The sequence below is a fragment of the Pelmatolapia mariae genome, linkage group LG20, assembly GCF_036321145.2.
Source record: "Pelmatolapia mariae isolate MD_Pm_ZW linkage group LG20, Pm_UMD_F_2, whole genome shotgun sequence".
NCBI classification, from domain to species: Eukaryota; Metazoa; Chordata; class Actinopteri; order Cichliformes; family Cichlidae; genus Pelmatolapia; species Pelmatolapia mariae.
This window is the reverse complement of record NC_086244.1, coordinates 10,201,064-10,216,905: the sequence shown is the minus strand read 5'-3', so window position 1 is coordinate 10,216,905 and position 15,842 is coordinate 10,201,064. Positions and strand designations below refer to the sequence as shown.

The window sequence follows — 15,842 nt, the reverse complement described above, 5'->3', positions numbered from 1 at the left end:
AACCATGTAACTTGGATGGATTAGATGCTGGTGTGACCACAGTGCACACGTCTGATGTCGCTCACAGTGGTCCAAGGGATCGCTCAGGGAGTTTGTGTGTTCGCTCAGACACGTGAAAAATTAGAGGGAACATTGGTCTGAAGTGAAATGGAAAAAGCATTCCTAATTTATGTAATCTGTGCCACCTGTCAGTTGATAGGTTTTAAATCCGGGGTGGCTGTAGCTCAGGAGGTAGAGCAAGTCACCTACTAACCAGAAGGTTGGTGGTTCGATCCTAGGCTGCTCCAGTCTGCATGCCAAATATCCTTGGGCAAGATACTAACCAGGTTGCTCTCCGATGCATCCATCAGTGTGAATGTGTGTATGAATGTTAGTTAGACAGCACTAAAAACTTAGAAAAGTGAATGAACAAGTTTTGTAAAGCACTTTGAGTGCTCAGATAGAGTAGAAAAGCGCTATATATAAGAACCAGTCCATTTACCAAATCTGTTTCTATGCCCGTGAATCTCTGTGAAGCTTTACATGTGATAGTGGGGTATAAAAAAAATCACAGATTTTTTGAACAATGACAGATGGTGCACTTTTATGAGCTGTGGAATGGCATCATCGCTTTTCCTTTTATAAAGAAGGGTCCAATGTATCCTCTTCTAAAGGCGGTAATAAAGGAAGCAAATAATCTTCTCAGTATTTATAGAACAGCGGTCCCCAATCCCCGGGCCACGGACGGTTGGGGTACTAGTACCGGTCCATGAGTTGTTTGGTGCCGGACTGCAAGAGTTGAGGCTCGGGTGTGATATTCATGGTTTTCAGGGTTTTTATCATTATTTTTTTAACGTTTTTATCGTTAACCTGCTTTCCTTGGGTCTTTCCCCATGTGTTATGAATAAATATTTTTTTTGGTACCGGTGCTGGTTTTATTTTGTTGTATTTATCCGCAACACCTTAAAGGTCGGTCCGTGAAAATATTGTCGGACATAAACCGGTCCGTGGCGCAAAAAAAGGTTGGGGACCGCTGATTTAGAAGATTTCACTGTGGCTCACATTAAGTCATGAACCTTCCTCAGCAAATTTGTCTTCCCTGTCAACAGGTGGTTCAGATGTATCACAGATAATCTTAACTGGTTCTCATTGTGTTTATTTACTTCCCAGGCAACAGTGATGTTAGGAGTGTATCATACATTTACATCCAAATCTATACTCTGAGGAAAGAAAAATAAATCACAAGCACCTCATACTTGAATTTTCAAAGTTGCCAAATCGAGGAACAAATGAATCAAGAACCAATGGGTACAAATCAGTCATTTTCTAAAACAAAAACATCTCTAAATATATCTTCTGAGAGAGAGAGAGAGAGAGAGAGAGAGAGAGAGAGAGAGAGAGAGAGAATATGTATGAAACATATTAAAGTTATTTTAATTAAAAAGCACTGTTTACGGGTAGGGGTTGAATTACTGACTCATTAACGACGTTGCAAATGCCAAATGAGTTCACCCGATAACAAGCTAATGTAGGGCAACGATCATCAAAGTCAAATGGGAGGCAACATGGATGCTCACCGCTTGATGTAGGCCAATGTCATAAGGCATATAGCAGCAACTGGAGCCTGAATCTGCTCCACTGTATTTTGTTTTCTTATCATGAGTAGAAATATATTGCACTTTGAAGACAAACTGAAAAAATAATCTCACAGGTAACGACAGACACAAGTACCACAGAAGAGAGTCATGCATGTCCTGATGGGCTCCTTGGAGGCCTCTTTTGAGGTGAAGTCTACCACGGTGAAGCTGAATCTCTGTAGCACGGTCCGACTCGCGGAGGGTTAACCGTCCTTTGGAGGAGGCGGCTCAAACTGTTGCGCTTCATAATCTTTTGAGGGTATCTATTTGCATACTGGTGAACAGACATCTCCCTTTGCGGCTGTGTTTTAGAGGCATTTAAGCACAGTTTAGCTGCCTGCCCTCCCGCTTGCTTTTCCTCTTGTGGTTCTTGGCAAACGTCACTTTTCTCGTAGAACACAGACGCCCGCGTCACACCGCTGGGTCGCCATCGAGGTAACAACTTCCCAGGAGTCGATAACTGGGTCGTAACATTCGATACTGCTGAGGAGAGAGTTCCCGTCATATCTGGAGAAATGGAGAGGAACTGAGAGTTTGAACCACAGCAGGAAACACAGAGCTGAGTGAAACCACTGAACAAGATCACATTACTACTGTCTGACAAGCTTGCTGCAGAATGCTGTACCGGTTCCAAGTTAAATCAGACAATTCACCTTCAGCTGTCTGCGTACATTAGTACCATGAAGAACAAATATGAAAACACAGTAGTAACTGCTGCTCAAATATCACTAATGTACAGTTGTAGTCAAAAGTTTGCATACACTCATTGTGGGCATGAATGTTGTGGTAATTTGGGGCTTTTAATGATTTTGGTTATCGGTTCTTTTTCATGGTGGAATTATTGTATAGCATACATCTTTAATGACTATAATAACAAAATTTGGGTGCACAAGTTTTTTTGGTTTTTTTTAATTTTCTCTAATCAGGGTCCTTACAGGGCTAAAAGTAAACATGGAGGCTCAAATATATGTACTAATATTTGATTAAATATCTATTAGCAAGTTGCACTTCAACCAGCTCTTGGTGGCCATCAATAAGCTTCTGGCATAATTCTGGGTGGATATTTAATCACTCGTCTTCTTCACAGAATTTATTTAAATTAGTTGGTTTTGTGGCAGTAGGCTTGGCTTTTAAGCCACGTCCACAAATTTTCAATATGGTTGACGTTAGGGTTTGGGCTCATTGTCCTGTTAGAGCCCCCAGTTGTTTCCAAGTTTCAACTGTCTAGGTATTGATTTCAGGTGAAGTTAAAGAATTTAATCCACTTTGTGCAATTTACCAGCACCACTGGCAAATAAAAGCCTCAGAGCATGATGCTACCACCACCATGCTTGGCAGCATGTACAGTGTTCTTTTGGTGTGAATGCCTCTTTACTCCTCCAAACATGCTTCTTGTCATTGTGGTCAAATAGCTCAATCTTTGTCTCGTTTGACATTGCATGACTTTCATGCCCATGGTCAGTGTATGTAAACTTCTGACCACAATAATTTGTCTGCTAACAACATGAATGCAAAGATAAAATCAGCCTATTTTATGAGGAGCCACCATCCTTATTTTCAGCTCTGTATATATGGAATATACTGAAATAGCTTCGTATGTGTCACAGTTCACCATTATTTATCTAATCCTGGGGCTTTGTGCAGTCAGTTAGTTCATCTGTCTGAACAACCCAGATTAGTTTCCTTCCCCTGCCCTGTTATTAAGTGTCATATGTAGATATGACAGAAAATAAGGAAATGTATCATAGGTCATCTTTAGCATCATGATTAGGACACCTTACCTAAGAGTGTTAGCGCTAATTTATGAGTTGTCCCTGTAGCTCAAATTGCTCTGAATTTAAACCACTTACAGATGCCATGCTCATGTGTGGTTTTGATAAACAGTTTGGGCTTTGTCACTTTGGGGAATTCTGAAAATGAAATGCACTGAATGTTTAAGAAGAAGATTTTAATTAGACTGAAATGCTAGAAGGGAAGAAAAAAAAGGAAAAGGCAAAACACAACAAAGACAAAGCAGGGACTGCTTTGGTGAAAGTTGTGTTACTTTAGAAAATACAATCAAGGAAACAATGTTTTTAAGTATCAGATGAGCGAGTTTGAAGGTTCATTAGATGTCAAGAAACTACTGTTAATGTACTATGAAACACGAATGTGCATTGCAGAAAAAAATGAACAAATGAAAAAATAAACAAATCTGTGTGCTTTGCCCGTAGCTTCCAGTGTTTGCATCTCCACTGCAGTCACTGAAATGAATGACCAGGCTGAACCCGCTAAGGTGATCTCAACCTCAGTTTGTATTAGTTCACATTTTTGTTCAGCTTTACCGTTTTCTTTTCAGTTCAGTTTACTTTCACTTCGTTTCCAGAGTCGGCGTGCTTGTTTTGAGTTGAGCTTTTACGGTTTGAAAATGTTTAGTTTAAGTGTCAGTTTAGTTTTTCTGTTCCGGGAGTATTCGTCATGAGCATGACTCAAGAAGGTCAGAACCTGTATTACAATACAAACACATGGCTCACAACCATGTGGGCACTCCAGTTTGAGTAAACATAATGTCCTCCTAATGTTTGTTGTGCTTACATTTTTGAACAAATATACTAAAACTAAAGCATGTTTTAATTTTAATTATTTTTCCGAGGATGTGGTATTGTTTCAGTAACTATAATAAACTGGGGTCTGACCCAAGATAAATGGAATATGGTGGGATTACATTATGCATTCACGTTAAAAAACATTTCCTTTATACAATCATTAAAATTCTTATGTCTGTGTGCAGACTTGTTGAAAATACATATGTGATCTATTCTTTACTATTAATGTGCGCACTGTATGCAGGGAGCTATGGGACATTCTTTCTGTACACCAGCTGCTCTATGCTGAGTAAAATCAGGAAAAAACCCATAATCTCTGTAAAAATACATTCTGAGGGTCAGTCGAAGCCTGAGTGCTCAAAAGTCGTTTTTTTAGTGCTACATTCTCTACTTGTGTTTCTCCACACAGCGTGAAGGGATTCCTCGTGTTATCACTGGGACAAAAGGCAGTCAGTAGACTTGACAGACCGTTTCTTCAGAAAGCATTTATACTATGAGAATAACGATAATGTATTGAAACTGGTTTCACTTCATAGTCTACATGGAAAGAAGGCACAATAACCCAAAAGCCTGCCAATATTCATATCATATGTGAGCACTGTATTAAGTAAAACCCCTTTAGGACTATTACCACAGCAATGGAACTCTTTCTTACCCGGCGATGGCGTAGAGTCGCCCTCGGAGAACGGTGGCTCCTACGTAACACCGAGGAGTCGTCATACTGGCTACAGTGGTCCAGTAGTCTGTTCTGATGTTGTAGACTTCGACGGAGTCAAGGTGTGAAACACCATCAAACCCTCCCACTACATAAATGTGGTCATTGAGCAAAGCCACACCGGCCCCTGGAAACAGCAGGAAGGCGTCAACAGACAGCAGCACAGCTCGCAGGAATTTGGATCAGATATCAGTGTGACCATAGCTCAAAAAGTTGTACTGAGTATCTGTGACAGTGGCCCATTTTATGTATGATGTTCTGTGTTTACTACACCATGCATCAGCAGCAGTGTGAATGGGAGAGCTAACAAAGCATCAAGGAAACAGCAAAAGGTCAGCTGTCTGGAGGAGATGCGTGCTTCCCACGCCAACAGCTTCTTGTTATATGCCTGAACTTCAAATTTTTGCTGTTTTTTTTTTTTTTTTATAGTCAGCAGCACACTGTGGTCAAGTCTGTTAACATGACTGAAACACAAAAAAACCTTTTAAAACCAGCATCTCTTGCTCAATCACTTTCACTGTCTTTAAGTTTAGATTAACATTTGATTGGAAGCTTTTAGAAATATTAAATAAATAATTTTACAAATGAGACAAATAACATGGTCCCTGTTTATGTTTTATTTTTAAATAAATACCAATCCATGGGCATGTGCAGAGAAGGGATAATGGATACACATGACAAAGGATGTTGAATATGGAGCTGCCAAGCAGGAGGAAAAAAAGCCCACAGAGGGGGTTAATGGGTGTAGTGAGGAGGACGTGCAGAGGGTTGGTGTGACAGAGGAGGATGCTAGGGATAGGTGAGATGGAGGAAGATGATCTACCGTGGGAACCCAAAACAAGGGAGCAGTCGAAATTAGAAGACAATAACTTGCAGTGGATTGGTACTCGATGTCAGCAGAAAGTCAAAACCAAGCCATCGGTAATGTATCCAAACTGGAAAAAAGATTGATTGGCGCATCCCTAATGTTTTATTCCATTTGTTTTCTTACCTACCTGACCGTTTGGTGGCCATGGGTGTGACACTAGTCCAGTGGCCTGTGTGTGGGTCATACCGCTCCACCGAATTCAGGATGTTTAGCCCATCATAGCCACCTGTCAAGAAATGGATGGTCAGAAAACTAATCATGATGAGCTTGTTTATGCTGCTGTTCAACCGAGTTCTAACTAAAGACTGTGATGTCTCCCACTGGCTTGTAAATTCTTTATTGTGAAGACTCAAGCTGAGCGTTTTGGCACTTGCTATCTTAACTTTTTAAAACGCTCATTTTGTAGCAACTTGACAGGCCCACTCAAAAGCACCTTCTGCTTTGTCATCCTAACAAACATTATGCTGTTTTGCATGCACATGCAAACATAAAGACTGACTGAGGACACACATCAGGAAAGCTGAGGTCCATTTTTCCATTCACTACGGTAAAATCTAATTTCTTTCTAAAGGGAATCAGGGATAGGTTTCACTTTTCAGACCCAGAAGCTACGTGCACCTTGTATATGACGTAAAAATCTTTTTGGTTTATTTTATGAGCTAAAGCAGAGATTACCTTTGAGGTCAGAAGGAGAATATAAGCTGCTTTCTAAAGAAATCTTAACTAAAACGCTAATGTTATGGCTATGCATACTCTCCCTAATTTTTAAAATGTTATAAACCACATGATTAACTGAAAAACCTGCCAGAAAAAAGACACATTAACATAGTTTTCTTGACACAAAACAAAGATGAAATGATAACTCAGTTTTTATATTTGCCTGTACTGGAAAACATGGAGTTCTCATTGCATTGTGGGTTGCTTGTAGCCTTAATGTGTCTGTCAGTGTTAGTCAGCTATCAAAGTAATTTATCCTGTAGGAGTTTTTGAGAGGAGTCCAATGACTGAGTACAAACTGCCTCCTGACATCTTCTGAGGGAAACCGACTGTGGATAAACTCTTTAGTCGAGCAGCCAAGAATTACTACTGTCATAAATGAAGAGGAGCTCTAAAAGACACGCCTGTGAAATGGTTATTGCTGGAGAAAATGAAGACAGCTTCCACGAAACTGATGGTAGAGTGTTTCAGAACAACTGACTATGTTAAAATGGTTTTACTTCATGCTTTCATTGTTATAAATAAGAGGAAAGGAGGGTGAGAATTAGTCTTATAATCACACACTGTATGTATAAAATGGTAGTAGCTTCATGATTCGAAAAACTAAGCCAATGTGAAAGTGCCTTAAACATGTATTCTTTCTAATCGAGCGACTTCTCTGGTTGCAAAAACAAATGTCTACTACTCAAGTGATCTCTGACCCCAGTCTACCCTTTCTTGATGAGTTTATGGTCTCAATTGCTAGCTTCAAGTCTTAAAGAATACAACGTGTGTTCTTAGAATACCATCTTCGCTAGAGTCAAAAAGATCAATGAAATGTAGGTGTTATGACTTTAGCTGAGACCAAGAGGAGAGACAAATCTCTGGGAGAGTTGCGTCAGGAAGAGCATCTGATGTGAAAACCTTCTAAATCAAATACGCAGAGCTACACACTGGTGACCTGTAGCTTCAGCGCAAATCAACACCCAGCATTTCCAACTCTTCTGTTCCACCTATAAAGGCTTGCTAAATTTTCCAGTCAATGAAAATAAAAATCAGAAGAAAGTAAATGGATGAAAAAGAAGAATTAACTGTACAAAACCAACAACAAAAACTCCACCATCCTCAGTGACACAGCACTAGCCATAATAGTTTGACGTGTGCATTTTCAGTCATAGTGACTACTTAGATTGGTACTCAGTCATCACAACATGGAAAACTTCTGCTTAGGGGAAATCTGAGCATAGGGTGCCCCTTGAATTTTGCAAATTTGAAAATAAAACGCACTGATTGTTTAATAAGATTTTAAAGAAAAAAAAAAAAAGGAAAAGGCAAAACACAACAAATATAAACCAGGGACTGCTTTTGTGAAAGGTTCCCTACTTCACATAATGATAAAATACAATCAAGAAAACCATGTTTTAAGTATCAGATAAGAGAGTTTGAAGGCTCATTAGATGTCAGAAACACATGACTGTACATTGGAGCAAAAGCTGAACAAATGAAAAACAAATCTGTGCTTTGCCTGTAGCCCCCAGTGTTTGCACCCCACTGCAGTCACTGAAATCAATGACCACGCTGATTTTCGTAATGCTTTTCATGAATCATTACGATATGAAAACATCCAGATGTTGATGGATGAAACAGTCAAGGGTTATAGGTCTATGTCCACCTTTTATATACAGTCTATGCTGGTTTTCAGGTTAATATTTGGGTCCATGTGATAATCAAATTTTGATGACAGTGTATTTTTGTCTTCATACCTAGACAGTATATAAGCCCGCTGGCCACCACCAAACCAGCTCCTTCTCTAGCAGTCTGCATATCACCCAGCATGCTCCACTGGTCGATGTTTGGATCATATCGCTCCATGCTGGTATGACGCCGACTGCCATCGAAGCCACCAGCAACATAGATCATATCTGTCAAGAGCCAATAACACCACAGCTCTCTCGTTAAACATGAAAAATGGAGATGAACAAAGAAAATCACAGGTGACTTCAGAGAAGGGACTAAGATCACTGAGCACAGAATGTCTCTGACCTCCAAGTGTTGTAGCTCCAGCAAGGCCTCGCCGAACATTCATGGTGGCGACGGTGTACCAAACACCGTCCTCATCCGCTGTGTAGTCCAGGCACTCCACGGAGCTGAGCCGCGACCGGCCGTCATAGCCCCCGATCACATAGACTCGATCGTGCAAAGAAACTGTGGCCACGTAACGCCGTTTCCGTGCAATATTCTGTTTAAGACACAAGTGTCAAACTCATTTGAGTTCATGGGCCACATACAGTCTAATTTAATCTACAGTGGGCACTGCATTATAACTAAAAAGAAATCAACTCTGCAGACATGAACCAAAGCCAGAGCAAAAGACACGTGAACTGAAATCGATTAGAATTCTTTTTAAAGCAAAGATGATAGTAGAAATCTATCTTCCAGGGAAAAAGCTTTACAAAATCCTATGTTTGGGGAAAGACAGGAAACTCTTTAAGCTGAGCTGCTTTTCACTATACTTGTTATCACTATAATTAAAGTAAATTTAGATAATTCTTCACAATAACTGCAAAAAAAAGAGGTGTTCAAACTTGCTTTTAGAACAACTTTTGCCATTTTGAGATTTGAGAAAGCTGAAAGCAGAAGCCTGAGTAAAAGACAACCTTTAACCCTACACCCTCACAAATTTACCAGCCATTAGCAAATACTGTATTCTGTAGAAGTCATTTTAATTTTAAAGGTTATTTTTTATTCTTTATTAAGCTATTGATTTACAAAACAGGCGCTGAAAAGCCTGAGATGCCTTAATAAAAATCTATTTCAACAATATTTCACTTTACAGATCAAAGCTGTACAGTTTTCGTTTCTGAAGAGGATTTCATGTGTTCATGATTCAAACAACTTCACTTTTAATTTTCTGTCCATTTCTTGTGTAATGTGGGCATCATGAAAAACCTTGCATTTCATTGACAAATTGGAAGCAATTTATGAGTTCAATAACATTTTCACACTTTGCACTGCATGTTTGACACCCCTGGTTCAACAGCCAAATACATGCATCAAATTAATACTTACAGGCAGAAAGCTCCACTCTTGAGTTTTGGGATCATATTTTTCAACTATGTCTATTGGTGACTGCTGGCTGCCAAACCCACCGATAACCAGCAGGACTTCTTTGGCACCTTAAAAGAAAATAACGTATTTTACAAAGCTTCTGTCTACAAGACAAGTATTTAGCTAAAGTGCAGTTAAAAACTGGATTCCTACCTAATCTGGCTTGTGTGCGTGGGCCTTGCATCTCACTCCTCAGCTCCGGTCTTAAGTGGAATTTCTTGGCTTCGTCAACAAGGTCTCGACATGGCAGGCTACACCGAATGAGAGGCTAAGACGAGTAAAAACTTGCTTAATTACGGTGTGATAAAACTTGACAGAAAAATCTTTCATAGGAGGCTTGGCATGTGATTACACAACAACCCACAAAGCGTCGCCTGGCTCACCTCAGTATCAATGACATCTGTAATGTAGCGCGGGGTCAGCAGCGGCATCCGAACAAACTCAAGCATGTCTGGCAGGTAGGGTTCCCGCTCTTTGCGGTTGTGTTTGACCCAATTTAACACGGCCTCGAATACAGGCTCCTCCGAGTCCACCTGCATACCGACAACATATACAGTAATAACACCTGACAGTAAATCTACACAACACTGAAGGATTTGCAAACAGCTGCAATTGAACTATTGCACAAGACTGATTTTTGATGCAAGCTTTTTTTCAATAAATGTAATTACTTGTGGCAAGACTAGTGGCAACAATTCAAGAGACTTCTGCAACTGCAAAGACAAAATGTACAAAGGTGAAACAGCGCAGTCTGCTAAAATAAACTTCAAATCCTCAAAGATGACAGAAAACTTTAACTGAAGGCAAATTATGCGTGACTACAATTTACATGTATGGTCTGGTTTTATTTTAAAAACAACAAATATGACAGGAAAGACAATTTGACAGAACTTGTGATCTATAAATCATCATGTGATAATAACTATGTTTTCACAAAGCGGGGTATGTGGTTGGGAAACAGGAATTTCCTGAGCACAAAGCCAAACTTAAATCAGATTCACTTCTCTGCAATTTCATTGTCAGGTCAATCCACAACACTGACTGGAACTTGGGTGGTTGGGTTGTTGAGGGGGGAGGTCGCAGACTGATTCTGTAGCAGGTTTATACTTGCTTTTCATTTTTGGCGCTTAGATTGTTGACAGACATTATAGAAGCTGTGAAAGTCAAGCTCAATTTGCATTAAATCAACTATTTGTTTCAGGGATCTTAGACTGAAATTTAACTATTTCAGTAGTACTGCAGACTAAAGTTATTACACTTAACTAGAACTCAACTACAAACTAGAACTAGTTGTGATAAAAGATTTTAGTTAACTGAAATAAAACTTTGTGAAAAATAAAATAAAAATAAAGTGGAAATGTCTTCATTTTAGTTTATTTTAGTAAAATATATATAAACTGTCTGATGAGGCTTTAGTGCATTTGTAGATATACAATGTCTATGTGACTGTGAGGCAACAGCCTTCACAAAAAGTCATGTTTGAACTGCAATGCCTGTGTGGATTTCCCTAAATCTTCCCCCTGATAAATATCCTCCATATAACTCATACTAACCAAGGAAACTGAAACTAAATATTTTCAAACTACAGAAACTAAAAAGAAACTAATAAAGCCACTCTGGAAAGTAAGTGAAAGGGAACTGAATTAAAAACAAAAAGTCAATCAAAACCAATTAGAAAATAGAAAACTATAACACCAACTCTCGTGCAGACAAAAAAGTTAACAGGCAACTTTCAGGTGCTTGGAGTTACAAATTTCACATCATCCAGCAACAAAACACAAAGCAGCATTCACAGCACATTTAAAAAGATCTTTAAAGAGAAGCAAGCCTCCCTGCATGCAGTTTTCCTACCTGAATTTCGTCACATTTTATTAGCTTTTCCACTTCTGTCTGGCTCAGCAGCATGAACTCCTCATGCTGAACCACCTCGGAGAAATGCTTCTGGGAGAAGAGCTCAGCGGCCTGCATCAGGTCAAGGCAGTTGTGCGTCTCTGCAAAGTCTCGAATGCCCAGACAGTTGGAAGGATCGAGTTGGCTCTCCAAAAAATCACAACACGCTCTTTTCACCCCTAGGGAAGAGGGAGATAGGTTTGTACACACATGCACCATTTGTAGCCTTAACTCTTTCAAAAACCAGCATGTAATTCTCTTTTAATTTGGAAACGCAGAAGGCATTTTAATGGAATAGTGCCACTGTTTAATAAACGTTTCACTATCACACCAACCAAATTAGAAAGTAGAATTTTAAATTGATGATTAAGCCTAAAAATAATTATTACGTCACATTTTCTGCGGTTCCCAGCAGACTATAATAATTCTGGATGATATGATTAATATTACAAACAGACTCATGAACACTCTCTACAAAAATATATATTTTTGCAACATTCGCTGTCATTTTTTTGTTTTACATTTTTTATATAAGATTATATGGGGTCCACTAAGATGAGCTGGATGAGGCGGCCAGGGAGCGGGAGGTCTGGGCTCTCCTGCTTAGACTGCTGCCCACTCATCCTGGCAGAAGATGGATGGATGCATGGATTTTTCCAGGTGCCATACAAGGTATGAATACTGAATACAACACTGGATGACTGATTGATTACACTGCCGTAACTGGGGTTCAAATTAAGCCCTTACGTTGTTGCATGAATGGATTGAGGAATTAAAGACGATCCATTTAAATCTGTAACTGGATGAGTTTTCCAGTTACTAACGTTTGCGAAAGTGACTTATTTCAACAGGCCTGCTTACTAAAACTCCAAAATCCAACATTACAACAACCCAGTTTATTCTACTGGATAGACACATAAACTGACCTAAATCATGCTAAAACTAATACATTACTGCCTGCAAGAGGCAAAAGGGAAACAATTCAAACTTTGTAATACCTGGTAAAATGTATTTTTGAGGACACTGAATAAGACGTTTCAAGATCTGGGGTTACAGTCATGAGAAAAGATGGCTTAAGCAAACTCTTTAATCATTATGTTTATATTCTTTAATCATAACACTGCACTTTAATTAACATGAACACTGTAAATATGCCACATTTACCCATACACACTAATTCTTATCAGCAGACCGTGGTAAACAGACATAATTATATTATGTTATATTAACATGTTAAACAAAGTTATAAAAGCTCAAAACACAGAAGCTTCTGAAGACAATGTCAAAACCAGGGACAATTATTAGAAACTTTTTAAATCAAGGTACAGCTCTGAACTTACCTTTGAGCTGTAGCAAACACGCTGCAGGGAGCAGCTCTTGTACGTTCTCCACCGTGACGAGCACAGTCTCTGTGTAGACAAAGTCCAACAAGATCTCCATAGTGGATGCCGTGAGCCCCTGAATGTCGACAAAAGATTTCCCCTTTTCTGCAAGCTACAGAGCCACAACAACACATTTATTTGAAGGATTACTTTTGAGAATCATCCTGCATTTTAGGCAAATGTAACACCACCTTAAGACACCCAGAAAGGCCAACAAAGAAAAAAAACAGCATAAAAGAGTGCATCAGGAATGTAACTGGGGCATCTATTTTTCAAACATTATTACCTCGCTAGTGAACATGGCACAAAAATAGTCACTGCAGGCAGCCAAGACGATTCGGTGAGCTGGAAAATCAGTGTTCTCCACCCTCAGAGTGATGTCGCAGAGTGTGTTGCTCTTGCGAAGTGAGTTCATTGCATTGAGGATGGATTTGGCATGGGAATTGGTCATGATGTCTTTGGGAGCCATGCTGCTTTGAGAATCCCTTACGGATCTCAAACTACTAAATGAATCTGGAAAAAAGACAGTCTATTTTGAAAACATCCTTTGGGAAGAAAGGTATTCCACAGTAAGCATAAAAGCACGCCACAAGGACACATTTTTATATACTGTACAAGCAAGTCATGCAGCTAGTCAGTGTGTGTGTCTGTCAGTAATTTGTCAGTTGGGTTGAACTGCTGGCTATTCACAAGATAAGTTTGTGACACTTTGTGGGAAATGATAACAGATTCACTATTTTACACCCTTTTTACAACATTTTATAAAAGACAAACAAACAAAAAAAACCCTCAACTGCTAATGAAAATGTACATGAAAAAAACCCATTTTATATTAACTTTTACATTATATAATACTTACTATATATATATATATATATATATATATATATATATATATATATATATATATATATATATATATATATATACACTTTGTATTGTGTATTATTTCTACAATGTTTTTTCTTGGCAAGGACAAGAAATAGCATAATTTATTCTGCTTATAGGACAGCAATGGAGAGAAAATACTGACTATCATAGAAGCACTATAGTATTTATAGTGCTGTATTTGCCCGACTTCTGGATCTATTTCTTGCAAACAATTACTTGATTTATTAAGGGGGGGGGGGGAGCTATCCAATTCTACCTGGCCCTGTGTAAAAACTGAATTGTTACCCTTGTTAAATCATGAATTAACTCCAACTAACCACATTTTTGGAAATCTGAGTTCAATTTCACTTGCCACACTTTGGTCTGATTACTGCCACACCTACTGAATCAAGAAATTACAAGAGTAACCTGCCTGACAAAGTAAAGTAGGCCAAAAGGCCTCAAAAACCAACATATTATGCCATGATCAAAACAGATGTGAACCAAAGTCACTGACGTCCATTTCTAAGACTTTGGGACTCCGGTGAACCACGGTGAGAGCCACTAACCACAAATGTAGAAAACTTGGAACAGTGGTGAACATTCACCAGAGTGGAGTAATTTTGGTAGGCTGGCCAAAAGCCCATCAATGATTGATCCAGGAGGTCTTAGGCATGTCTCACATTTGCCAAAGAACATCTAAATAAACCCCAGAACTTTTGAAAAAAAAAAATACTCTGAGGACTAAAGTTGAACCTTTGGAAGGTTTGTGTCCTTTTACATCTGATGTAAGACTAACATAGCATTTCACAAAAAGAACATCATGCCAACAATGAAACACGGTGGTGGTAGTGTGATGGTCCAGGGCTTCTTGCTGTAATTCATAGAACAATGAATTCTGCTCTCTACCAGAAAATCCTGAAGAACAATGTGAAGTCATCAGTTTGCCCCATGGAGCTCAAGCATAATTTGGTGCATAACATGAGTTATGCAGCAGGATCTGAAACACATTAACAAGTCTGCCTCTTAACGGCTCAAAAAAATAAGATTTTGGACCGGCCTACTCAAATTTTGGACTGAAACCAGATTAAGATGCTTTGGCATGACCTTAAACTGGTCGCTCATACTTGAAAACCTTCTAATGTGGCTGTATTAAAATCATTCTGCAAAGAAGAGTGGGCCAGATTTTCTCCACATGTGAAAGACTCATTCCCAGTTATCACAAAGACTTCACTGCGGTTCATCCTTCCAAGGGTGGTATAACAAGTTATCAAGGTTGTAGAGGGCAATTACTTTTGTCCACACAGGTTTGGATATCTTTACGCCATAAATAAAATAAATCATCATTTAAAACTGCATTTTGTATTACTTATTTGCCTAATTTTAAAAGTTCTTTGAAGATTTCAAAAATGAAAAAATAACAACTCAGAAAGGGGGCAAATACTTTTCTCATAACTCTACTTCTTGTAGAAAGGCTTAAATGATCAGTTATTTCTATGAATAAAAAAAAACATATTTAATAATGCTAGTCAAATAAGAGCAATATGTGTTTTTTTACTTTCCAGACTTTACATTTTTGGAATATTTTTCCACTACAGTCTTGCAAATACAACTTACCGTTAAAAGATCGGAATACTTTTTCCACCACTGGGAGGCAATAACTATAGCTACACATTAGCTAGCAGCAGCCAACGACAGCTGACGGCTAACGCCAACGCTAACAATAACAACTACGAAAACACAGCAATATAAAGTGAGCTGACGGCCAGAAGAAGACAACACATGGAGCGACACACACACACAAAACAACTTATAATAATACCTGTCGCAGCAGTAAAAACGTCTAGCTAAGTTGCTCGGCTAGCTAACGTTAGTAGCACCAAAGTCTCCCTGTCCCAGTTCTTTGCTCCCAGTCGCACTGCCTTTAACAAAGCCCCTCAACTACAGCTACTCCATGACGACCTCTGCCGGGTCACTCTATGCACAGCCACCGTGAGGACACATATATCGGAACGGCATCATATTAAATCCCGATGGGATTTTTATCCAGCTATAATATCTCGTTGACTAAACTGCAGCAGGTCACAGTAGCAGCAGCAGAGGAGCGACTCC

The 15,842-nt window shown here is 39.1% G+C and overlaps 1 protein-coding gene across 3 annotated transcripts; it reads right to left on the bottom strand.

Annotated features, from left to right (window-relative positions):
- Nucleotides 1-1,122: 1,122 nt before the first annotated feature.
- LOC134619515 (kelch-like protein 12) lies at nucleotides 1,123-15,833 on the bottom strand. Of its 3 annotated transcripts, none has more exons than XM_063465359.1 (13): nucleotides 15,348-15,833; nucleotides 13,147-13,373; nucleotides 12,819-12,972; nucleotides 11,440-11,657; nucleotides 10,260-10,301; nucleotides 9,972-10,121; nucleotides 9,742-9,856; nucleotides 9,550-9,656; nucleotides 8,524-8,719; nucleotides 8,244-8,402; nucleotides 5,912-6,010; nucleotides 4,857-5,043; nucleotides 1,123-2,123 (listed from the first exon to the last, which is right to left on the bottom strand). In XM_063465359.1, exons 1-13 carry the CDS (start codon nucleotides 15,403-15,405, stop codon nucleotides 1,997-1,999), a joined length of 1,839 nt encoding a protein of 612 aa, XP_063321429.1. In that variant the 5' UTR covers nucleotides 15,406-15,833; the 3' UTR covers nucleotides 1,123-1,996. The 3 variants fall into 3 exon arrangements, with proteins under 3 accessions (XP_063321429.1, XP_063321431.1, XP_063321430.1); XM_063465361.1 differs by having other exon boundaries at nucleotides 15,553-15,833; XM_063465360.1 differs by lacking the exon at nucleotides 10,260-10,301.
- Nucleotides 15,834-15,842: the final 9 nt, after the last annotated feature.